This window comes from Oryzias latipes, chromosome 8 (genome assembly GCF_053564925.1).
Source record: "Oryzias latipes strain Hd-rR chromosome 8, Olatipes_Hd-rR_3.1".
Lineage (NCBI taxonomy): Eukaryota > Metazoa > Chordata > Actinopteri > Beloniformes > Adrianichthyidae > Oryzias > Oryzias latipes.
The window spans coordinates 25,334,874-25,359,721 of NC_136244.1; the positions used below are offsets into that span (position 1 = coordinate 25,334,874).

Genomic DNA, 24,848 nt, shown 5'->3' on the forward strand with positions numbered 1-24,848 from the left:
CTGAACATTTATTCACTAGGAAAGGGTGTCAGAAGTTTCAGAAGGGAAAATGTCCACTTGCAGTGGACATGAAGGGAAACTGATCCAACGCTTGTGAATAAAAACTTTCCCTAATCGGCGTCACGTGTTGTTCGATCCAAGTGACTCTCCGGTCTCTTGTTCACTGGGAGCCGTTCTGTCGATCTGACACCCGGACAGTCGCTCATCAAGCCTCTCCGGTTATGTTCATTTTATCCAGTCCGTTTTACTCCCGTCCGTCGTCCTAAACGTGAGACGTAGGTACAAGACATTTGTTATTATCGAGCAAAGAACAGAAAGACGGGAGCCATTACGGATGGATCAAAGCATGGCAGGAGGAACAGGCTGCTGATGGCAAATTACTTCATGTCATAACAGACTCTGCTGATGATTGGCAGCAGGGGGAAACCAGCCTAATTTGAAAAAGGTCAACACTGAACAATCCATCAGGAAGCAGACGAGGAGGCGTGTGTTTGTGCCAGCTGCTCTGCTCCCCAAACGCCTCGTCTCTAACCAGACTTTCAGGACAGAAACCCAGAAGATCAGTGAGACGTGACGGAAATCTTTAGTACTTTAGACACTTTGACACTTGAGCAGGCACGGCGGGAACCAAACCTGTGATTTTCTGATTAGAGGTCAACCGCTCTTCCTCTGCACCACAGCTGACCAGTGGTACTGGTATGACTTCATGGAAGATTATGGTATAGAAGGTTTTGACAGAACACAAAACGGTCCTGAAGGGCTGTTGTTACCATTAACTGTATATAAGAACTGGACAGGGTGGCTCCTCCCCCCTGGCGTTCCAAACAGGAAGTACCCGCTGGCTTCTATTGGTCACAATAGCCATTCTTATTCTGTTACCTTTTTTTTAACATGTTCTTTATGATTCTTTTATTTTCATTAAATCTTTTTGTTGTTACAGTTATAAACTGACTAATCAGATGGCTTAAAAAAAAGTAGGTGGAGCCTGCTGAACCTCAAGTCTAACATCAAAAACGTTTGATTGACAGATTTCCTGTTGCCTGCTTTCAAGTGTGTAGGGGTGTGGTCTTCCAATAAGCTCACTCCTGATTGGCGAGAGTGGTTGCCATAGAAGCATCGACTCAGACCAATCGCTGCTTACTATTTGGCTCCAACGTGGCGTTTTTTGCAAAAAAATGTCAGCTGAATTGACTTGATTTGGTTGGAGCTGGAAGTAAACCATTTTCTATGGATGACGACAGTTCTCTGAGACAGTAGTGGTTTTTACACAGATCCTAAAATCTCAACCAATCAGCTGTTCTCTTCCTGATAGACTAAAATAGAATAGAATAGAATAGAATAGAATAGAATAGAATAGGCCTTTAATAATCCCTAAGGAAATTTAAAAACACGATACGACATATTCCATATTCGCTGGAAATCAGAAGGCCTTAGCATTGAACCAATTCAGCCACGAGGTGAATGTTTGGTGTTAATGTCAAAGTACGTAAAGACTTCCACTGTTTTTGTTCTTAATCTGCTTTTGTGTGATGTCACTGTTTGTTTTAAATAGGTGCTTTATCATAAAATGTCTTGTTTGTATGCCGTAAAAAAAAAAATTCCAGGCCGAACAGCACCTACACCGGCTGAAGGTGAATCATAGTGAGGGATGGGCGTTGTGTTCACTGAACATATGATAAATATGTTAGTTTATATATGATAGTTTATCTAGCCACAAAGAACCAAACAGCCTAAAGGACCCGAAATGCAGGTTCGAATGTTTGACTCTCTACCGTTTTTGTTGCTTACAATAAAAAAAGAAATGTTAGTAAATAAAAAAATTATCTGTTAAAAAAGCATTTTTACAGTTCTAAACACCAAATGAATAACAGATATCAAGATTATATCCACTAAGGTCAAAGAACTGGACTGTGTGGAGATGCATATTGAATCATGTGAGAGGTAAAGATACACAACCGTACTTATTAGCTTTTTTTTTTTTTTGAATAAAAGAGATGTCTGAGAATAGACTCCTGGGGAACTCCACAAGTGGTTCCATGAATACATAAAAATCAGACTTCAAACATCACAGTTCCAAACCGGAACGTTTATTTCTGTAGCTGTTTCTTTGCTGGACAGCACACACACACACACACACACACACACACACACACACACACACACACTTTATCAAAAGCACAGCCTTTATTTCCGACTGTTCAGCAGCAGGAAATCTCTGGATTAGGTACTGAAAGTGTCCGTCTGCCTGCACTTCCTCCTGTGTACAGGAAGTGGCGGAGCGAGCAGCTGTTTACAAAAACAACAACTAGAAAACTGACAGCAGCTAAGACTGCAAACAACTGACAATACTGACAGATAAACGTTTGATGTTTAGCACTGGGTCTGATTCACTTCTGCAGGTTTGAAAAAAAATAAATTAAATAAAGACCAGAAAAATAGAGTTTCTATCAGTAACAAAGTGCAGGAAGTTACCTCTGAAAGATGTTTTCTTAATATTTACTTCATGACAGATTGAAGTTTCAGTTTTAAACAAAGTATTTTTATTAAAACGTGATTTTTTTCATCAAACGATGAAGCCAGAGAGACTGAACAGACTGACAGAACCAGGTCACCATGGAGATAAAGAACCGTGGAGTCATGTCAGTCTGAAGAAGCTCGAAGGTCAGAGCGACTTTATGAAGTCCTAAACTGTTCATAATTAAATCAATAAATATGACCTCGTTCAAATACACAATCAACTAATAAATCTCTCATAAATATATAAAAAGATCAGGAAATTGTGAATAACCTGCACACTGATTTTAAATTAGCCATTATATTATTCAATATATTTCATTTTACTTTATTATTTTAAAACAGCATTTTTAAATATTCATTTAAATCATGTTGAATATTATTATAATTTTATGTCTTTTTTCAGAAACTCGAATTTCTAAATCAATATTTTCCAAAGTATCTTTTTTTTATTTCACATAGCTGTTTTTAGAATGACTTATTTATTTCATGAAGAACTTTTTCAGCAGACTGAGTCTGTCTGTCAATCAAACCAGACAAGGCGGAGACACTTTTGTGATTGGCTATTCTTTTACTCAGACATAAGCAGCAGCACACGAACTACATCGATCGAAGATGCTACGGGCGAACATGAAGGTGCAATGCCAACTCCTCAACACTAGGGGGGTATGCACCACAACACATCCACAATGTTGCCAGAAATTGGGCAGTTTTGGTTCTAAATTTGCAGATAAAAATGGCTTTGGGCTAGTGTGCATAATTCGAGTGATTTTGTGGTTGGTTCCACTAAGTTGGAGTTCCACTAAGCTTCTATGAATTGGAGTTCCATGAACACACCATGCCGCATGTGGGAGGAGCTACCAGCTTCTGTTTTGAGCCTGATAGCCACATGGAGCAGTGTCTGTGTTTATCTCACTTACAATGCATTGATGCACAATGCACACGGAGAATGTTAAGAGATCAGGTTTATTTATTTTGAATAGTTCTTTATGATAACAATGTTTCCATGTTTGAGTTCATGAGATCATCCCAGAGAGTCTCTGCTTCAGCTCCTGCAGTGAACCTCCGTCTTGATGATGGCCGTCTCAGCGATTTTGTCCACCTTTATCAGAGTGCGCAGCGCAGGAGTGTTTGTGTGTGTGTGAGAGCGCAAGTTAACGGTGTGTTGTTCAGTTCGCCGGAAAAGTAATAAAAACAGGTCTTCTCCAAAAGAACAGAGAATTGTTCTTTTATTAACCCGCTGTGGAGGCTCAGAACGGGGAAGTGAAGCCCAAATCAAACCCCGGATCTCCGCTGCGTTTTCCGACCACGGTCAGAAACGTCATCGCAGGAGAGGTTCAACATTTTCCCCGAGAGGGAAAAATAAAAACAGAGGACTTGATTTACAATCATTGTCTCATTGAAAATAGAAAAATATCATAAGGTTCAGGAGGCCCGAGCAGGCTTGTCCCGCTTTCCACAGCAGGTCTGTCTATGTGGACGACCGGAGCTCCTCTGTGGTTTGGTCCACGCAAACCCTCAAACTAGAAAAACAGAGACGTCCATGTTTGCATCTTCTGCTCCACACAGATTGTTTGTCTCCATTTGATCCTCTAATGTCAGCAAAGCCGTGCAGATGTCTCTGAAATATGTCATCTCTCTGACCGGCACACCGCAGAGCGGGTATCCAGGAATATGAGTCGATTTCCAGAGATCAGCCAATGTGTGTTTAGATCCCACCCACTTTCACTGATTGACAGACAGACTCATTCTGCTGGAAAAGCTCATTATGAAATAAATATGCCATTGTGAAAAACAGCAACATGAAATAAAAACAAAGATAATTTGGAAAATATTGATTTTTAAATCCGAGCTTCTGAAAAAAGACATAGACTCATAATAATGTTCAACATGATTAAAATTAATATTTTAAAATGCTGTTTTAAAATAATAAACAGGTTTTTAAAGCAAAATGAAATATATTGAATAATATAGTGGCTAATTTAAAATCAGTGTGCAGGTTTTTCACAATTATGATCTTTTAATATAATTATGAGAGATTTATTGGTTGATTATGTATTTGCATGAGGTCATATTTATTTATCTATTAAATTATGAACAGTATAGGACTCCATACGACTTTTTTTTTACCCGCTCGGCTGATTGAAGCTGCGTTCAGAGACCTGCATGAAGCTCCAGAGAGGTTTCTGTTTAAAGGAGGTTTGTGAACACGAGAGGACAACAAAAGTACCAGCAAGGCCCTCCTCCTCAGAAATGTTCTGTTTCTAACTCTGTCACACCGAAAAATATGCACCGAACCACTAAGAAATGACTTACATGAAAGCAAAAACATGTGTGAAAGGGTTAAATGTAAATCTTTGTCTGATTTATTTTAGTTTTATGTGTAATTTTAACTTTGAGTTTGCAACATTAACCAGAAATGTCCATAAATTCTACAATTTCTAAAGATATTGCCACAAGAAAGAAGGCTGTTGTTTAAAATCCTGTTATTAATGTTTGCATAAAGTTTCATAATATAACAAATGTTAGCAAAGACCAGCCCAAAAAAAGCTTCTTCAGGGATTTCTTTACCACACATTTGATCAGAAATGACAGCTCGGTTGATTTTTTTTTGCACAAAGTTCAGCCCCTTTGTGGTTGATCTGCATCACTAGCGCTCCTGAGCGCGCTCAGTGCCTCAGTGTGGCAGCGCCGGCCGGCCGTCTGACAGTCTGCTTCCTGTGCAGCCGTCAGTCGCTCTGGTGCAGCAACATGGCAGTGAGCAGGAGAGACAGCTTCCTGTGGGGGAAAGGTAAGAAAAATCTTCCTTCCAGATGAGAAAATGAACTTGTTTTACAAGTTTTCGCGCTTTTTTTTCTTTTGGTGTTTTAATTTAAGCTTGTGATTGAGCTCATGCAGCAGTGACTTTGAGGATTTTACATTTTGTGTAAATAACATTCTTGGCTGGTTTGATGCCCTGAAGCAGCCTGAGTCGCTAAAGAAAGGTAGAAAAGCAGCAATAGCTCTGTTAGGATGAAGCTGCACGGTTCAGAGAAAAGTCTAAAGCAGAAGCTCTCTGCTGCTCCACAGCTGAGAGGAAGACAGGTGACCGCACCAGCATGGTGGAGCTGCCGGACCACAGACAGGTACGGGATCCATCCAGCTCTTTTTCTGCTGGTTTCTTTTTAAAAACAGCTTCATCTCACAAATGGGTTTTCTGGTGCTGCTGTCTCTCCCAGAGGTCGGAGTTCAATCACTTCAAGCCTGATGTGCCCCCCTCCGAGCACAGGTGAGTGGTCCATTCCTGCTGCTGGACTCATCCACAGACCTTAATCTGATCATTTCAACCTGCAGGGTTTTTAAATTAAACTGCTGAGCTGCAGCTCTTTTCTCACTCAGAAAACCCTCGCAGTCCTTCTTTCGTTTTGAGTTTGATTCACACTCGGTGACATTTTTAGATCACATTTCACATCTTCATGTGGCTGCAGAGCTGCGTGTGGCTGAGAAAAAAACCCTCAACACCCAGCACCTCATCAAGTCACTAACTTCATGAAGGTTGGAAAACAACGAGGCGGGAGCTGAGAGTGGTTTCAGTCAAACTTCTTTTATGTTGACGTCACATCCGGGCAAAGGAAAGCTGAAGGAAAGGGATGTCAAACACCTGTCATCCTGAGTCACCACGGCAACGGAGATGTTTACACGTAAAAGCAACTGATTTTGCTTGAAAGTCCAGTTAATGCAAACAACGAAAGCCACAAAAACAAAAACTAAACTTAGTTATGCAGCTTTAAGATTAATCTGTATGTGTGTGTATATATATATATATATATATATATATATATATATATATATATATATATATATATATATATATATATGTGTGTGTGTGTGTGTGTGTGTGTGTGTGTGTGTGTGTGGTGTGTGTGTGTGTGTGTGTGTGTGTGTCCGCCATTATGAGAAAAATGCCCCAAGAACACGGTAAAAGCCTCTTTTTTGGAGGGGCTCTAATAAACAGTTCTACAAATATTATGTTAAGAGTTCATCCTGCAAAAGCTGCATCATCTCAGTAGTTTCCAGGACTTTGTGGTGCATTCATGGCCCTCTGGACATCTAAGCCTCCATGTGTTAAGAATTCTTTGCAACAGTAAAACTGTTCTTTAGACACCAATAGCCAAGAGGAACAGGAAAACTGCAAAGTATGAACTCTTGTTTATGTGTTTTGTTGCAGGAAAAGTTTCGTGAAGAATAGAAAGTTCTTTCGTGGGAAAAAAAAGTTTAACATGGACCCAAAAATGGTGAGTGTCTGTCACGTTCTCGTTCTGGTGGTGCAAAATCTCATCTGATCATCAGATTAAGTTGTAGATCTGCATCAAAGCACCAAAAAAAGGTTAAGAAGAAAATATGAACGTTTAGCAACAACAGGCTGCTGTTTTACCAGAAAAGTTCTACTCACTGATCCATCATTTCTCAACTAAACAAATGTTTTTCCTCACATTGAGCTCATCTGATTGACCAATTCAAACGTTGCCTCTTGGAGGTTGAAGAGTTTCATCCTGATGGATGCGGCGAGTCTGTGAGGAAACAAAGTCCTCCTCCGTTTCTAGAAATAGTCGGTTTGGTTCAGCAGATGCGAAAGCTCTTCCGAAATGAGGTTTCAGTTCACTCGCAACTGAACTTTGATGATATAAGAAAACAGACAGACCAAAGAGAATCCTCAATGTGAATCTGAAGAGGAGCGAGGCGTGAAAAGGGTTGGAAAATGCCTCGTGGGTGGAAACATTGGAGCAGATTTGACTGCTTTTCCTTTCTCTTCGGTGTCTGTGTCGCATAACAAACAGGTGGTGTAACTGCATGATGCTTCCAGGTGGTTTTGTTGCTTTTGTCCACTCTCAAAAGCGCATTGTGAAACTGGACAGTTCCAAATGAAGGGGGTGACATTTTTCAGCATTTCCTTTCAACTGCAGACTACAGAAGTGTGAAACACCAAAATCTGAAGACAACAGAGCCAGAAGCTGAACTGGATCTGTCCTCTAGGTGAAAGAGAGGGTCAGACATTGTGAATTAGTGTTCCCCTATAGAGACCAAACAGCAGTTATGTTAACAGGTTGTGCTAAAACCTTTAAGGTAGAGTCCCACTTTATCATTCTTCCTCTGCCAAACTGCACAGTTTTGACATTTTCTTCTTCAGGGTTTTAACGAACAACAAACCAACAAACTTCCGTCCGATCTGGAATCTAAAGTCTGCAACCAAGTACTCAGTCTTCCTGCCACAGACTTGGAGACTACATTGATCTCCTCATTGTCTTCCAACCCAGGATCTATGATGGTTTCTTGCTTTTTTCTTAAACGGATTCCTGATTTAAAAGAAACCTTTGAACATGTTGGAGGTCAAACTTCACAAACCATCTTAAAAACAGGTGTTGGTCATCTTTTTATCTATTTTCAAAGTGATTTCTTCCAATACATCCTCCATCTTCAGAAAAATGCCCCAAGAACATGTTAAAAAGACCACCAAAAACTGGATCTTTAATGTAAAGGAGCCAGTACATAATGTTGGCGAGAGTGACCCATTTTAAAACAGTCTGAAGTTAGTGATTGTACCAAAAGATGAGACTCCACCTCAAGTGGAACAACATCCGGCTGACAGGTTCTTGTGATTTTCTGGCAGTTTTAAAGATTACACTGAAACTGTACCTAAAGACATCAGCGTCAGACATCAGCAGCACTGACGAAGCGTCCGGCTCAAAGATTTCTGTTGATTTTCACTCGATCCGCGTTAGTTAGTTTACGCTGCAGCAGATGCAATTTCGTAAAGCAGTGATGCTCAGAGACTGTGCACGCACGGCCAGATGCAGAGAACGAGAAACAGCGAGAAAAACCACATCCTTTTCCGTGAAGTGGCGCAGAGGCGTCGCCGCAGTGATGTCTTTTCGGGCGTCTGGTTCAGACCAAGTCCGTGCTGCTCAGGACAGAAGATGAGACGATTTAAGGCTTTTATCTGAGCTCAAACTTGCTCTGCGAAGAACGAGCAGATGTGGTGAAAACCAGGTTTAGAGTTTTTATCTATGCAGAGGAAGCCATGTTTATCCTGCCCCGGATTCTACAGTCCCACAGTTTAAAGCACGGATGACACCCTCTCCGAAAGCATATACTTCCTTCTTTGCTGAGACAATTCCCAGCTTTTTTGTGGGTTTCTCCAAACCCCACTAAGTCTCCGCCCCTTTCCCCTGCAGGGCATCAAGTACCTGGTGGAACACGACCTTCTGGAATGGCGAGCCGACTCCGTGGCGGAGTTTCTCTACAAGCAGGAGGGGCTGAACAAGACGGCTATCGGCAACTTTTTGGGAGAAAGGTTCGAAACCGACAACCTTTTGCACAAATGGTAGCGTTGCCATGGTTACAAGCCAAGCACAGCAGAGAGGGATGACATCTTCACTGCCAATCCTCCAAAACTATTACACTGAATTAGATTTGATTTCACATTTAACTATTTTAAGCCCATTTTAGTATTAATTAAAAACAGCTCTTCTAACTAAAGCAGAAAACGGTTCCTATTCCTTTCAAGCAAACACTTTTTCAGAGTTTGTTTTTCTGTGCCTCACACTTTTTTGTCTTCATCGTCTCTCAGGGAAAAAATGCATCTGGAGACCCTGAAAGCTTTTGTGGCTCTGCATGAGTTCTACGACCTGAATCTGGTGCAGGCGCTGAGGTTTGTCAAAGCCTTTCTCACAGTAAGAATCACATCCAGAGGCAAGTTTTAGCTCTTCATTTAACCTCTTTGTGGGATTTCAGGCAGTTTCTGTGGAGCTTTCGCCTCCCAGGAGAAGCTCAGAAGATTGACAGGATGATGGAGGCGTTCGCAACTCGTTACTGCGACTGTAACCCGTCGGTCTTTCAGTCCACAGGTAGGTTTCAGAATCAAACTGAAACAACAGAAAAGGCTTGTGACTCACGCTTGAGCGCTAGCGCGTTTCTGGTTGGAGCGTCGGCGCACGCTCCTTTGCAGCTCACAGATGTGGTTTTCTGCAACAGACACCTGCTACATCCTGTCTTTTGCCATCATCATGCTCAACACGAGCCTCCACAACCCCAACGTGAAAGACAAGCCCAGCCTGCAGCGCTTCGTCTCCATGAACAGAGGCATCAACAACGGCGAGGACCTGCCCACCGAGCTGCTCACGGTCCGGCGCTTTCACGGCCTTCATGCACGTCACACGATGCAAGAGAGAACGAACATCACATTTCTGTACTTTAGCCTCATAAGGTTTACAAGTTGTTCAGTTAAATCTCTTGGAATTACCTTTTTTTTATGCCTCAAGTTTCATTTTTTTGTTTTTTAATTTTAAAGGAGGACTGGCCTCTTGAAAGGAAAAGTCTGATTCTCGAGCGAGTTCTTGTTTCCATGTGAACATGCAAACAAAGATGGACCTGTTTATGTTGGCACAGGTTCATGTGCATCTGACGCCATCTTTGTTGTAAAGCCAATGCCGTGGAGTCAAATGTAGCGGTTATTTGACATGTAAATGTTAAATATGACGCCAAACTAACGGTAAACACTAGTTTTTAAATATGCGACAAACCACTTTGGCTCTAACGCAGCATCTACCTAAAACATTGGTGAATTCTTTTCATAGCTGGAAAGAAATACAGGCGTTAAAGGTTTAAATGAATTCAATTCATAAATCAAACTTACAACAAAGATCTAAGACCGATGTGTGTACAATAGAAATATATATTTATACACAAATATATAAAAATTGACAGATTTAAAAGAGTACAATTCCCACAATTTCCTCATTTTAAAGCACGGCGGAGGTGTCACCATGCTGTGGTTTTGCTCTTTCTTTTTTAGAACAAATATCATTGACATAGTATTAAAATAAAGATGAGAGACAAGAACTGTGGTGATGCTGAAGTGCAGCAACATTAAAGGTTTGAAAATTATTGAAAATCTTTGAAAAGAGTTTCAGTTTGCTGCTAAACACATAGAAATAAATGTACAAACAGAAGAGCAAACATTATGACACTATTAACACAAATCATCAATCAATCCTGCAGTAAAAGGGCCCAGATTTTTCCAAGTGATGTTTCTTAGGGTAAAAATCAAAGTTTATATAGTATTTTCTCTCTTTATGTTTTGATTTTTATCAACAAAATTGACCTGAATAGTACTGAAAGGCAAACACAAAGTAAATTCCACAAATTATGAAGACTCTTGTCTTTTGCCATTCAATTCTAGGGATGTTTTCGGTTGTTTTCCATACTTTTGTTGATCACAAAAATCCTCTTGTCCAACAGAAACTTTACAACAGCATCCGCAACGAGCCGTTTAAAATCCCAGAGGACGATGGGAACGACCTCACGCTGACGTTTTTCAACCCGGACCGGGAGGGCTGGCTCATGAAGATGGGTGAGCTGACGGGGTCCACCCCATCCAACACACCGAAAGGCCTCCCTCCAAAAGGAAGCCCCCCCCAATCATGTTTTATGCTTCTTTGTTGAAGGCGGACGCATCAAAACGTGGAAGAGACGGTGGTTCATTCTGACCGACAGCTGCCTGTACTACTTTGAATTCACCACGGTGAGTCTGGTTCTCTGAGCGGCTTCACAAACGGCAAACGGCGTCGTTTGACCTCAACGTTTATCCTTCAGGATAAAGATCCCATCGGGATTATTCCTCTGGAAAACCTCTGCGTCAGGAAGGTCCAAGACTCCAGCAAACTGGTAGAGTCTCTTATTTTGAAATCCAGCTACCCAACGTTGGATGACACAACGATTAAACGAACCTTTTTACCCCAAATGTTTGAGCAGTTCAGTCTGGAGATCTACAACCCCAGAGGACAGAAGATCAAGGCCTGCAAGACGGAGAACAAGGGCAAAGTGGTTCAGGGGAAACACCAGTCCTATAAGCTCAGAGCAGCCAGCGAAGAAGAGCGGGACGACTGGATGGACGCCATCAGGTGATGACGGACAGCATATAGAAGCAGAAATGAAAAAGACCTCAAGATGAGGGTTTGGTTTCAGCTAAAATCTTGTTTTTTTTTTTATTCTCAGAGCGAGCATCACCAAGGACCCTTTCTATGACCTGGTATCTGTGCGAAAGAGGAAGATCATCAGCAACACGGCCCAGTAGGACCCCATCGGCGCACGCAGCGCTCGGACAAAAAGACAGAAAAGCTGATGAGATAAGAGTTCAGAGAAGCACAAAAGGAGAAGTGACACTGGCAGTCTTAGAGGGGAAACCAGAAGTCATGGATGAATGCAGCAGTTTTCACTTCTTCAAGCTTCACTGTGGGCAAACATCTGCAGGACTTTCATCAGAAACTTATCAAACCCACGAGTATTCGCTTTCCAGCCCCGTCGGCTAGAAGAGGGGAGCAAAACAAAAACCAGGAATCCGGCCATCAAGCAAATGTTTAGCTTCTCTCCGGTTTATGAAGGTTTAGTTTTGTATATTTCTCTTAAGCTCCGCCCACAGGCTGAGCTGTTCAAGCACTTTAACTTTATTTACTGTTTGCTTTTGAAGTTCTTTAGGTTGTGAAGTGAAAATATTAAACTATAAATGCAGAAAATCCAAAGATGCCTAAAAAAAAAAAAAAAGGGTTTTCAGGCATTGAATCTACATGTTTTGTTTGTTTACGGCACAGGAGGAAATAAACAACATAAAAAATGATGCTGACATATGAAATCTTCAAAGAGACAAAAAATTACCATCAGAAAAATGAGGAACGTTTTTTATGATCAAATTTAAGATCAATAAATTTAGGAGGCCACGCCATTGCATGCCCAACAGTCAGTAACCGCCCCTATCCTCGCCACCGCCCTTGCTGGCTGAGAGGCTACACGCCCCTCACTCACCCTCTGCCCTTGCCAGCCTAGTCAGAGCTGCATTTAGCCAATTCACGACCTTTTATCGCCATAGCAACCATTTTACGTTTTGGTGACCTGGGGGGGACGAACAGGTCTGCGTCATTTTCAGAAGAATCCGCAAAAGTACACTTTTGGATTTCCTTAGCAACAAAGGTTTTTGTTAACGACGCCCACATTCCTAATATGGTCATATAACAAGTCATATCGTGTTCAGCTCAAGTCAACGATTGAAGGTGATACATTTTCAGAATATTCCGGTGAAAAATGAGCGAGCATTGAGGGAACGCCACTTTTGAGAACTCGCTGCAATAAAATCCTTCAAAATCTACAAACTTGAAAATAAACATATTTCTGTGAGTCGCCTCCCAACGATGCTGCAGGAGTTTTTGGAAGCGACCCTTGGAATTCCTAGGAGACGTTTAAATTTGTAGAAAGTACTAAAGGCAAGATTGCTCGAAAAAGTTATTTCCTTCCCGTATGGTGCGATAATCCAAACCCCGACAACAGAAACACAACTGTAAACCCACTTGTGTGTAATCTAACAACTGAACTTAAAAGATTTCGCACCATTTCTCCCAGTATTTTTTCTAATTTGATTAAAACAAACTATTTCAACTTTTGTCTGAGTAAACTGGATAGTAAAGTTTGAGGCATGAAATGTAATTTATGAAACTTTTTACTTGTATAGTGTATTTTATTCGTAAAAGGTTGTTTATATTTTTATATTAGTCTTGTTTAAACGACTAAACAATAAAGAATTTTTCTACGAATAGTGAGTGCTGCAGTATTTTCTCCAGCAGGTGGCGCTACATCATCACTTTGTGATTTTTTCCTGGAGCAATCCATGCCAGGAGGCTTTTTCTCTGTTGCAGAGCAGAAGTAGAAATCAGCCTCTGAGTTGAGGGTGGAGCAACCCCCCCCCCCCCCCCCTTCATCTCTCCGATGAATTTCCTTGATTTTCCAGCGGATTTTCTCCGTCACAAATACAAAAAAAAAAAAACTATTTATTTTTATTTCTTCTGATTCACTTTGATTTGAATAAATAGTCAAAAATTCTATTTTTTCATGAATGTTCTTCATCATCAAAACTGTTATAAGAAAATGCTTAAAAATAATACTAATAATAAATATAAAATATTCCTCAGATTGGAGAAGCTCAGAGGTGCTTTTAATCTTTTGATTGTTTTTTTTTTTTGGGTAAAAAATGCTTTTGATTCAATCCGGAAGCTAGAAACCATCTTAAAATAAAACACGTTCTGTTATAACTGTTGCTTTTTTTTCCTTCTAAGTTTTGACACAATGGTGACAGAAAAACTAGTGTTTTTGTTCAGCATCTTTGATGAGGCAACACTGACCCATTCAGGCCAAACTAAGAATTACAGCATTCAGTGGGAAAATATTTACAGAAGTTCCATTATCTAATTTGTGTATCTAGGCTGTTTTCTGTTTGTTTTATCTAACCAAAAAAGTAAAAACAAAATACAAAAGTGTTTTATTCTTTCTGAATCTCCATAGCAACTATGAAGTCAGACTTTCAGGCTCCTATTGGGTGATTGTCAGTAAGAAATCAACCCAAACAGCTCTTTAAGTGTTGCAGACCCTTAATTTAGACGTTTCTCTGCTGTTATGCAGGTCAAGGCTTTTAATCAAATCCAAAAAATAAAATCTAAATGCTATAAACGTAACTTCCTCTGGAATTTACCCTCTTAAATGGAACTTGAAGACTGACGTCTAGGTTTCTCTTGAATATTAGCTGCATTCATCTGAATTCACTTTCTCATTCTGCGGCCTCATGTTCCTTCGCGAGTCCTTGTCCATTATTTACAGCCTGTATACACACAGTGGTCCACGGTAAGACAACACCCAAGGCCACACTGATCGCTTTTCATGGCACCATAGCAACAGGAGGAACTAAGAAGTGGGACGTCATGAACCTTCAAGCTCATCTGAGGTGTTCAGAAACGCTAAAGCAAAGACGCAGAAAACTCTTTCAATCCAATAATTTAATACGAAATGTAGAAAAGCTGGATGAATGGCAGCAGAGGACTGAGTCAGCGTTACACACAAAGCTCGCTCTGCTCAGAAAGTGGCGTGACACTCAGACGACACTGTGACTGGGATCGTCACGGCTGCACGTTTGTCGTCTCATGACTGGATGCAATTCTTCTTCTGGGGCCGCCGTCGCCCTTTGAACCCTGCTCAAAGGAGAGAAAACCAAGGAACAGTTACAAAAGGAAAACACCATTCAAGACAAATGATAGAAACTTCTTTTTTTAACTTTTTAAATAAATCTACAGCTAAGGTCTTCTTTCTGCGACGGAGCTCATTTCTGAGGACATTTCCTGAAACGGGGAGAAAGGACGGACACGCACCGTCCTCGTCTGCCGTGTTGATGGTCTGCAGAGACATGCTCCTCTGAACGAGCTTTGACGGCTTCTTGGGTTTGAACTTCAGACCTTCTGGTTTCACGACGACCTCAAACGAGTCCTCCAGCTCGTCGGCTGCGACTCCGTTAGTCTCTGGCGTTTTGTTGGCGTGGGCGGGGCTTTGAAGGGTGGCAACGCCTTCCTCGATTGTTTCTGAACTCTGATTGGCTCCTCTGTTTTTGAGGAAGTGCCTGAAAGAGCTGCGATGCTTCTTCACAGCGGGGGCTTGGTTCTTCTTTCCTTTTCCATCCTCATCCTCCTCCCCAGGTCCAGTTGGACTCGGCGGAGAAACCTGCTCCACCTTTTCCTTAGCGTCCTTGTTAGCCTGAATGGCGTTCTGCAGGCCATTCGCCTGGTTCACCCTGTCCAGATACGAGTCTGTTTGCGTGGACAGGTCTTGCAGAGACCCCGTCAGTCCCGCGCTGTTTCCAAAAACCAGGGAGTATTTGGGATTGTGGTACTTGTGCGCTGGCACCTTCAGGTTCATTCGCCCCGAGTCCCCCACCGACACCTGAAAGCGAGACGTGGAGACCGCCGTAGGCTGGACGTGCTCCACCTTCGGCTTCACGATGGGCGTAGGAAGAGGGGGCTTGGTGATGTTAAACTCCTTGTAGAGGTCCACCTCCTCCGACACGGCGTACAGTTCCCTGAAGTCATGGTCAAAAAAGTCCACAGTCTGTCCCGACATCACAGTAATGGTGTTCCGGTCCATCCGGGACGAACTCCAGGTGAAGCTGCAGGAGACAGACGGAGTGTCAGGCCCAAAACATCAGGCTGCTCCCATGCATGCTCCTCAGAACAATAAGACAAAGACTTTTATCGTGACGTTTTGCAAACAAAAACCACATTAGTGAGTCTTGTTCATGAATTGGCTGTAGTTTGCAGATTATGCCATTATAATTATTCATTTATTCATTATGCCATTATTATGACCCGTCAGTCCATCTAAAATTGTTGCAGATGAAACTTTCCAACTCAGCAGTTTCCACCAGACAAAACCAGTAAGAACAAAATCTATATTTAAACCCAGCTGGACAAATTAAGAATTATTCGTGTTTCTGATGTTATTGACGGAAATGCAATATTTTGCTGTTGAAAAAATTTATTGATAAGATTGATTTTCTTGCAAGACAGAAAGTAAGACCATTTTTCCTAAAGCGGGGGGTGTCTTTTGCAGCGTACCGCGTGACAAATCCAATCCTCCGATTTGCTGACGTATTTACAGGCTTCAAAAAACAGTTTGATGCTACTTTTGGCATCAAACTAATCCAAAAAGATGCTATCCGGCAAAGAAATTGTGAGAAGATCTCACACGTCTGGCTTTATAGATTCGAAAAGTGGGTCAAAGGAGACCCTAAACCAGGGGGGGGGGCGCAAACTACGCCCCGGGGGCCACATGCGGCCCATCAAGCCATTTAATCAGGCCCGCCAAACTGGAATAAATCATATTGATAATCCTTATTAATGTTTTGTTCCTGTAATTTTGGTGTCTACCCATAGATGGTGCACTACAAATAAATTGAAATCAATTTATTATTTTCTGGTATTTCTGGTATTCTGCATTCATGTGATGTTGGAAGATTAGTTTTTTTTTGTTTAAGTGCGTTTCCAGAGTTGGAAAATCATTTTTTCCTCTTTCTTTCTCTTACGAGGAGGATTCCCACGCCTCCGGTTCGGCCCTTGTGACCAATTTTAGAACCCTTTGCGACCAGAAGGTCAAAAAGTTTGCCCACTACTGATCTAAAGGCTTCAAATTCATGTTTTTCTCAGAGAAAACTGACTCACAGGAGAAAAAGCCCCTTTTTACCTGTAGGAGCCAAACATGACCTTCTCTCCGTCCACCAGCATGTATTTGGAGCACAAGCTGCCGGGCAGCTTTCCAAACGACAGGGCCAGCCCTGCTCCTCTCAGCGTTCGCACCCGCAGATTCTGCAGAGAAACGCCCCGTTGGTTACACACTTCAGGAGGCCTGGCATCACACAGGTGATCCCGAACAAACAGGGTTAGCTCAGCGGTCAGTCAGCTACACAGGGATGTGCAGACTGCAGCGCAAACGGTGCAGACACGCCTAATGCAACCTCCTCAAGTAAAAAAGAAAAGAAAAAATGTCGGCGTGTTTACCAAAAGGGAAGAGACGAACCAAGGCAACAAACTGCTGAAGGTGACGCATCAAATGAAGGGGTCTGATGGCCCGGTCCATGAATGAGCGCTTGTAAGAAGTAAGAGTATCGGCGCCCGGCGCTCTGAAAAGGCCTTTCACGCCGCATCACCTGACACCGGCGTGGGCAGACCTCCACTGCGCCGCTTTAACCGGACTGAAACTGTGCATCCAGATAAGAAGGCCGGCTATTGTGTCCCGGCGCAGATCTGGTGACGGAGCGGCTCAGAGGGGCTGCGGCTCACCTGCAGCTCACCTTCACTCGCTGAAGACCGGATAGATTCAAACTTTAGAATCCAGATTTGGAAGAAAAAAAAGACTTTCAGGGCAAAAAAAGGAGGAGTCTGACAGAAAGTGGACTTTTTGTCTATTAGTTCAGAAACAATAAATGTAAAACATAACCACACGTGTAATATTTGTTTACCATCGGAAGAAAAAATAGATAAATGTACTTTACTGTTCTGCAAGAAGATTTAACATGAAACTGGAGGAAAAAAATATCACAAAACTCAAAAAACCTGTTCCTTTAAAGGGGGGAAAACCTTGGAAAAGTTGAAACATAGTTTCACTTACTTTAAAATCTTTCATTTTATAATAAACTTTAATTGTTTGGTTTCCACTCAAGTCAACCAGGAACCTTAAAACAATCAGAAGTGGGTCCAGAATAGATCCCTGAGGAACGCCGTCTAGTGTTATCTGTAATCTGAATGAGCCACTGCATCATAACCCACAGATAAATCTGTCCTAAAGGCCTGAAATGATGGAAATAAATCATATAGACTGTGGTTTTTCAGAATACATAAATACTTGTATATTTAATGGGCTTTAACACAAACTAAAAGTCAAATAAACTACAAAAGTAAAACTTGGATAATAAAGGTAGAAGCATCAGACTTGATGCTGGATATAAATTAGTTCCGAATTTTAAAAACAGATAGGAGATGCTCTTCCAGAGTTTAGAGGAAAAGACATTTTATTTATCCAAATGTGACTTTTGACTCACAAATCCTTCATTAAAAAAATGGACTTAAAGTTCCATTTTCAAAGTGGTCTTCTTATTATGACGTTTGTAACTAGGACACAGTTTGCAGAGCGGCAGGAGTTCATTACAAATGTGAGTTGTGGGCGGGACTGTCGGCGAGGTGCAGCCCCGCCTCCCTCTTCCTCGTTGCTGAGAGCTCAGTCTATGAGGATCAGGGAGCTTGTGTCCTGCATAGCCTATATTTTTATATCACAAATAAACTTTTTTTCCCTTTTTTAAACTGCATTTTTTTCATCTTCTCCTGATTCAATGATTTGAATAAAGAAATACTAAGAAACTCAATTTCCTTTGTACATGTCCTCCATCATGGGAAAATGCTGCAAGAATTCCATTTTGGTCAAAGTGGGTCTTTCCAAAACAAAAAAATATTTAGAGTTTTAATGTTTTACAGAGTAATATACCTCAAACAGCTGATCTGTTTTGTGGTTAACTTTCAGGAAAAAAAGGCTTTGTTGCTCCTCGACCCTGCAGGAGTCCTGACAGAAACAGGCTGCAGGGTTCAAACTAACGTTAGCTGGATCTGGAATCCTCTTATCTTTTTATCTCCTTTTATTAGCTGCAGTCGCTGTGAGCAACTGTCACAGGAGCCCGCCCTGCTCTGCACAATGACACCCCCCCCCCCCCCCTTCCTGCTCACCCGGAGGTGCAAGGCGTTGATCTGCAGCCGAGAGCACATATCCAGGAAGTTGACGACTCCTTTGGCCTCCAGCACGATGTAGACGGCCACAGAGCGGCGTGACGAGGCGTCCAGCAGGTCCTGGAGGATCTGCAGGTCCGTCAGGAGGTCCATGACGATGGCAACCACCTGGACGGATGGGGGTTGAAAAAGAAAAACAAGTTTAAATTCTCGTCCGCTGGCAGAACTTGTTTTCTGAAGTGAGTAGAAGAGTTCTGATGAAATCTGGAAAAGATCCAGAAACATAATTCACATGCACCACATTAGATGACAGCTGCATGCCGTCAGGTGACTTTCAGCTTTTAGACATTAACCGTTTACCGTCCTCTGTCGCTGCACCGCTGTTTAGTCTGTCAATCCTGGACAAAACTGTCCCGACAAAACAGAGCCTGACGCCATAAACAGTCGGCACTGAAAACCGCACATGTGATGGACAGTTAAAAAATAAATCCTGCTTTCTGCTGAGGTCACACATCCTGTGTGAGGTGATTTATAGAAAGGGTTCAGTCACAAGACAAAATAGAACCAACAAATCCAAGTCCTTCCTTTGTATAACAACTTTAGACGATAAAAATACACCTGCAGCTTCACCACAACAACCACCCATGACAGACAGCCGGAGTCAACCCAAATGTGTCATGTTTCCTCCGGGAAAACTGGGTAATCATTAAGAAAAGGTAAAGCACGGTCCAGAGAGAATCATGGTTTGGAGAATTCAAAATACATCTAATGTGTTTTTATTATCTAGGTAAAAATGTGGCTTTTATTTCTCAAAGGAAGTTCAGAGCAATTGTGAAGCACGGCAGAGGGAGAATCATGGTATGGAGAATTAGAGACTAAAATGAATCCAGTTAGTGCTTATTGTCTAGACCAGAATTAAGCTGTTAATTTTAAAATTAAGTTCAGAAGACCCCAAGCAATCGAAATGCAGAGTGGAGGGAGAATTATAGTTTGGAGAATTTCAAAATAAAACATGTTAATTGAGTAAATATTTAGGTCAAAATGTGGCTTTTATTTATTTAAAGCGGACTTTTCTCTGGAAAAAGATCTGATATCAGAATAAGCATGGAAGCCTCGGCTTTTCAGAGGGATTAGCATAATGTGAGCAGACGGCTCTGTTGTGACCTAAAGGGGGTAAAGTCTCAGCATGAACTCGGTAGAGGAAGTGCTGCCTGGCCGGCCCCGCCCCGTGTCGTGTCAAGTCGTGTAAACGTTGGGTGTCTGCAGCCTCTGGTGCTTCTCCGTCACAGGTGAGGCTCTGGGAGCTCAGCCAGTCAGAGCTCTGGGATTCAAAAATAAATACCAAACTTGATTCTCCAGCTGCGTGTCCTGATGTGAAGCTGACTTTTCCGTGTCAGAACTTGCACGACGCCTCTTAATGTGGGTTTAATTACTCAGATGTGTCTGCGTAACTCCTGATCGTTGATCCCCTCTGGAAAGTTCAGGGATGCTCCTAAAATCATACTGGATGGGATTAGATTGGCCGTCCTCTTGACCAAAGCCACTGCTGGAAGGACGGAGCATTAGTGGGAGGGGCTTTGCAGCTGTTTCAATGCTCTTTTTGCTGCTGACTCGTCATAAGCTTGAACCGTAGGTCCAAAGTGTGAAGAAGGTGCTGACTGCAGCAGGGATAAAGCTGAATCGTTTGGTGGAGGGAGTATTATGGTGTGGGGTTGCATCTCCCAGGAAATGGAGACTCTGCAAAAATGAGTAATCTGTGTTCTCCAGGCTGGACTCTGTCCTCCTCGGAGGTAAAGGGTCAGACTGTTTGGCACCATGAGGTCCTCAATTCTTCTGAGTTGAAACAAAAACATGTTTTTGTATCATAGTTCTGTTTTACGCTAGTCTCAGATGGGGGCGCTATTCCCTGAAAGAACCCTTCCTGGTGGGTTCTGGGCCGGTCATCAGTCTTCTACCATCAGAGCAGATCCTCCATCCTGGGAATTTGGAAAGTCTTTTGTTTTCAGCTGAGAACATCAGCTGCTGATTGCATAACTGACTTTGTTGTGTTTTTTTACATAAAAATGTTTTTTTTTTTGTAGTTATGATTGATATGTTCACTCTTTTATAAATGTAAGAAAAGAAAACATTTTCTCCTCAAAAGAGGCTTTAGACACCATGATGAGGTCTATAAATGTTTATTGTTGTTGGGATTCTGGGTAAAATCTTCTCGTCCTTCAGGTTTAATCCCAGAAATCTGACATGATCAGAAAATCTGTTTTCATAACAGCATCTGTGTGAGGACAAACTCCAGTTCAGTGTCAAGTCTTGGAGTGTATCCAGACTGGAAACATTCCTTGGTCCAGACAGAGTGCTGAGTGATTCAGACAGCCGTCTACTGGACATTTCTGATTTGAACCAAAAGCTTGGAAACACAAAACATGTCTAAAGATCTCTTCGCTCATTGGCCAAGAATAACAAGGGCGGGGCAACGAGAGAAAGAACTAGAAGGAGCTGCATTTCAAGAAGAAAATGCAGGTCTGAATGTTAAATTGCTGAATGAAAATTAAACTTTAAGGGGAATAATTGGCAAAAATTAAATAAAGAAATGATCAAAGTTAACCATAAATAAAGTGAAAATAGCACAATAACAAAAATATGTTTTTGTGAAAAATGCCAGAGCCGGGTCTCGAACCAGTGAGCTTCTGCACCAAGGATTCCCCATGTATTTTAATGGAGGCAAAAATCCTGGAAATCCTGGAATATTTTGAAAAGTTCAAGGATTTGAAGGACCAAAATTCATAGCTGGAAAAACCTGAAGGAGCTAAACATTTTAATAGTTGAATGGTTAAAATAGGTTAAAAATTGTAGAAGGAGTTAAGCGGGGAAAAATGGTGGAAGATCCTAGAAACAGGAAACACTGGGATAACTATTCAATTCAATTCAATTCAATTTTATTTGTATAGCCCAAAATCACAACAACAGTCGTCTCGATGGGCTTCGAAGTAAAACATGAACTCAAAAGGATCACGAATACAAAGAGTTCAATAGGAAAATACTAAAATGAACTAACAAACTGACTAAGCTATACTGGCATCCCTGCCCTTAGACCCCCCTTCGCGGTAAGGAAAAACTCCCAAAAAAAACGGATTCCGGAAAAAACGAAGAAACCTCAGGGGTGCCCACATGAAGGAGGGATCCTCCCCCAGGACGGACAGGCGATTTACCAGAACTCTTAGAGAAGAATTAACTTATCTAAAACTAGTAATGGAAGTTGTGCTCTTTGCAGCTCTTGTCGGGACAAACGTTATAGCTCCCTGATCAACTTTGAAGGTCTGTGTGCTGCAAGGCGGTCGCTACCACGGTACGCTGATGAGTGTCCGACAAAATGTGAAAAGCAACAATTATCACGTCAAAGTCGTTTTAACGAGCCTCTATTCTTGCGACCAATTTTCAAAGAGTTGCTGTGCCTCGTTGTTGCTGCGGTACTCCGTCTACATCCCATAATGCCCAGCTATGGTGGCCGTTTTGATCCAGTTGTTCCACTCCGAGTACAGAGCCCATTCAGGCTGAGGAATCTCAGAGCGAACCGATTGGAAATGAACCGAGACCACTGGGAGCAGTAGTTCTGGTTTAGTTCTGGATTATCGGAGCCAATTAGTTATTATTGCACTACATCTCCCATGATGCATTGCGTTAAAGTGACAGCGTCTCAGCGCACAATGAATCTTCCTTGTTAAACGTCTTGAAACAACAACAAACACACAAACAGTTTTTAAATCTTCTAACTTAACTTCTATTACATCATTTAGAAAAAACAGCTGCAACTTCCAGCTTTTTCTGCCACAATTATCACAAAAATGCATGTAACATCATGGAGGGACTGTAGATCAATACAGACTATGAGCTTCGCCTTATTTATTTATTTATTTTGGATGCTGGTGTGCGGCGGGATTCAAAGTGTGACGTGGCTCAAAAAAGGTTGAAAAACACTGATCTAGAGCAGTGGAGACGCCTTCTCTGGACTGAGGAATCACGCCTTTCCATCTGGAAAATCTGATGGACGAGTCTGGGTTCAGAGGCTGCCAGGACGACGGTACATTCTGGACCGCATTCTGCCGAGTGTGACATTTGGTGGAGGAGGAATTATGGTGTGGGCTTGTTTTTTCAGGCCTTTAGTTTCAGTGAGAGGAACTGCTTTTTTGGACAATTCCATTCTCCCGACCTTGTGGGAACAGTTTCCTCTTCCAAAATGACTGTGAGCACAAAGACGTGGACGACAGAGACCGCTGTGGATAAACTGGACGGGCCGGCACCGAGTACGGACTTGAACCCGACAGAACACCTTTGGGATGAAATAGAGCGCAGACTAATAGTATTTCCCTGATAGGGATGACTCCGTTTTCGTCCTTGAGTGACGTTTTGTTTAACAACATCAAAATGTGCGACCTTTTGTGTGCGTTTTAGACTGAATGATTAGATTATTTTAAAGAACTGTTTGTCCTTTCACCCAATCAGGACTCGTGAGCTCATCGTCATACCTGCACAGGTGTTTTTCCAGAGGTTTTCCTGTGGCGCCTTCATCATTTTACACCGAAGTTTTGACATTTGCTCTTAATCCCGTTAATCCCGTTAAATCTGTTTGAGTTTTTCTTGACAGTCACGTGACTACAGAAGTCACATAAAAGTGTTGATAAGTAGGTCAACTGTGAAGTCATGCAAATGATGAGTTTTAACCCCGAAGAAGCGAAAAATGAACTTTCTTCTTCTGAAGGTTTTATTTTAGACCTTTTTTTCAATTTGAGAAGCAAAATTAAAATCACAAAATGTAAATTTAAAAAAAAAAAATAATGTTTATTATGTAAATCAAATTTGTTTACAAGCAAACAAACGGAAAACCCTGCTGTGCGGGTCACTTTTTATTTTAACATTTCAGTTTCCAGCTTCCTTCTAACTTCTCATCTGGATTATTTTGGAATATTATGGGATGGAAGAGCTGAATCTAAAGAGTCTGCGGATGGGGGCGCAGCGGCCCTCTTACCTTGTGGGACCCCTGGATGAGCCTCCTCACCACCTCCTTGATGTGCGGCCCGGGCCCTTTAGGCGGGTGCGTGTACACGGAAACGCGCGTCACCCCCTTGTACACCCCGACGCCGCCCGGCCAGCCCAGGTCCAGACACGGCACCTCGGTGTCGGACATCTGCGGCCAGTAGGTGGAGTGGACCCCGGAGTCGGCGCTGGCCGCCCCGCGGGACTTGTCCGGCTCGGACTCAGACTCGCTGTCCGCGTCGTACTCGCGGAAGGTCTTCTGGATCACTTTGAGCTCGCGGGCGCAGAGGAAGTCCCGGATGTGGTCCTCGCGGAGGCGCTCTTTGAAGGCGCCGGCGCCGCTCCGCAGCAGCTGCTCCAGCGCCGCGCGCTGCTCCTCGCTGTAGTAGAACTCCGGCTGGTTCTCCGGGACCTTCTCGTTGACGTGATCCGGGTCCAGACACACCAGCTGGGACTCCGCCATGACCCCCCCGCCTCCGCTGCTGCTGCTGCCGCCGCGCGCTCACTCAGCACGACTGTCAGGAACCGCTCCACCTGAGCGGACAGGTGCGGGGGGGCGGAGCTCAGGTACGACCAGGGGGCGGGGCTAAACACGCGGGCTGAATTCGTTTCAGCAATGCTTTTCAGAATAAAAGCATGCACCAATGAACATTCCCACCAAAAAACACAAGATAAAACAACAAACAGGGGAAAAACTAAAAACGATTTTAGTTCTCCATCAAATTAAAATAAAATAAAACATCTGGAACAGGTAAAAGAGCCATTTGGTCCAGTTTCCAAAACTCAGAACCCCAAAGTCCCACTTCTTCATTTAGACAAACACACCATTTATGTTTTTGTGACCATAAAGTCACCCATTTTAAAAAACGTAGCTTTTAAATATGCAGAATAATTGAATTATAGCTGAGTTATATTTGTCAACACAGAAAAGTTCCTTTCAAAATAAAACCGCACCTTGGGTCAAGTAAGACCCCACTACTGCAGCAGATTTTTAGAGTTTAGAACACAAACACGGTTTTCCTCCACTTTCACATTTTTTCCCCATTTTATTACAGAATATGAACATGACAACGGTGTAGAAAAATCCATCCATGTAAATGAAATTCAAACCTTTAAGACATTTGTCTCCGAACAGGAACAGGACGCTGTTGAGCGGCAGAAGATAAGAAGTTTACTCGTATGATAAACCACTTC

General features: G+C 42.4%; 2 protein-coding genes across 2 annotated transcripts; one reads left to right on the forward strand and one right to left on the reverse strand.

Annotated features, from left to right (window-relative positions):
* The first annotated feature begins 5,169 nt into the window (after positions 1–5,169).
* On the forward strand, positions 5,170–12,166 carry LOC101161155 (cytohesin-4). Its single transcript, XM_020705041.3, has 13 exons — positions 5,170–5,305; positions 5,584–5,639; positions 5,733–5,782; positions 6,722–6,788; positions 8,727–8,845; positions 9,122–9,202; positions 9,286–9,398; positions 9,526–9,674; positions 10,792–10,903; positions 10,998–11,074; positions 11,146–11,217; positions 11,305–11,453; positions 11,548–12,166. The coding sequence occupies exons 1-13, from the start codon at positions 5,266–5,268 to the stop codon at positions 11,624–11,626; spliced, it is 1,164 nt and encodes a 387-aa protein (XP_020560700.1). The 5' UTR covers positions 5,170–5,265; the 3' UTR covers positions 11,627–12,166.
* Positions 12,167–14,351: 2,185 nt separating this feature from the next.
* Positions 14,352–24,222, reverse strand: fam83fa (family with sequence similarity 83 member Fa). Its single transcript, XM_004071154.5, has 5 exons — positions 23,647–24,222; positions 18,627–18,794; positions 16,597–16,718; positions 14,736–15,523; positions 14,352–14,558 (listed from the first exon to the last, which is right to left on the reverse strand). The coding sequence occupies exons 1-5, from the start codon at positions 24,115–24,117 to the stop codon at positions 14,509–14,511; spliced, it is 1,599 nt and encodes a 532-aa protein (XP_004071202.1). The 5' UTR covers positions 24,118–24,222; the 3' UTR covers positions 14,352–14,508.
* Positions 24,223–24,848: the final 626 nt, after the last annotated feature.

Coding starts and splice junctions, on each gene's coding strand:
- LOC101161155 (XM_020705041.3), top strand. CDS start 5,266: ATGGCAGTGAGCAGGAGAGACAGCTTCCTGTGGGGGAAAG. Junction 5,306..5,583: donor CAGCTTCCTGTGGGGGAAAG/GTAAGAAAAATC, acceptor GCTGCTCCACAG/CTGAGAGGAAGACAGGTGAC. Junction 5,783..6,721: donor GTGCCCCCCTCCGAGCACAG/GTGAGTGGTCCA, acceptor GTTTTGTTGCAG/GAAAAGTTTCGTGAAGAATA.
- fam83fa (XM_004071154.5), bottom strand. CDS start 24,117: ATGGCGGAGTCCCAGCTGGTGTGTCTGGACCCGGATCACGTCAACGAG. Junction 16,719..18,626: donor TCAACGCCTTGCACCTCCGG/GTGAGCAGGAAG, acceptor GTTTCTCTGCAG/AATCTGCGGGTGCGAACGCT. Junction 15,524..16,596: donor GTCATGTTTGGCTCCTACAG/GTAAAAAGGGGC, acceptor TGTCTCCTGCAG/CTTCACCTGGAGTTCGTCCC.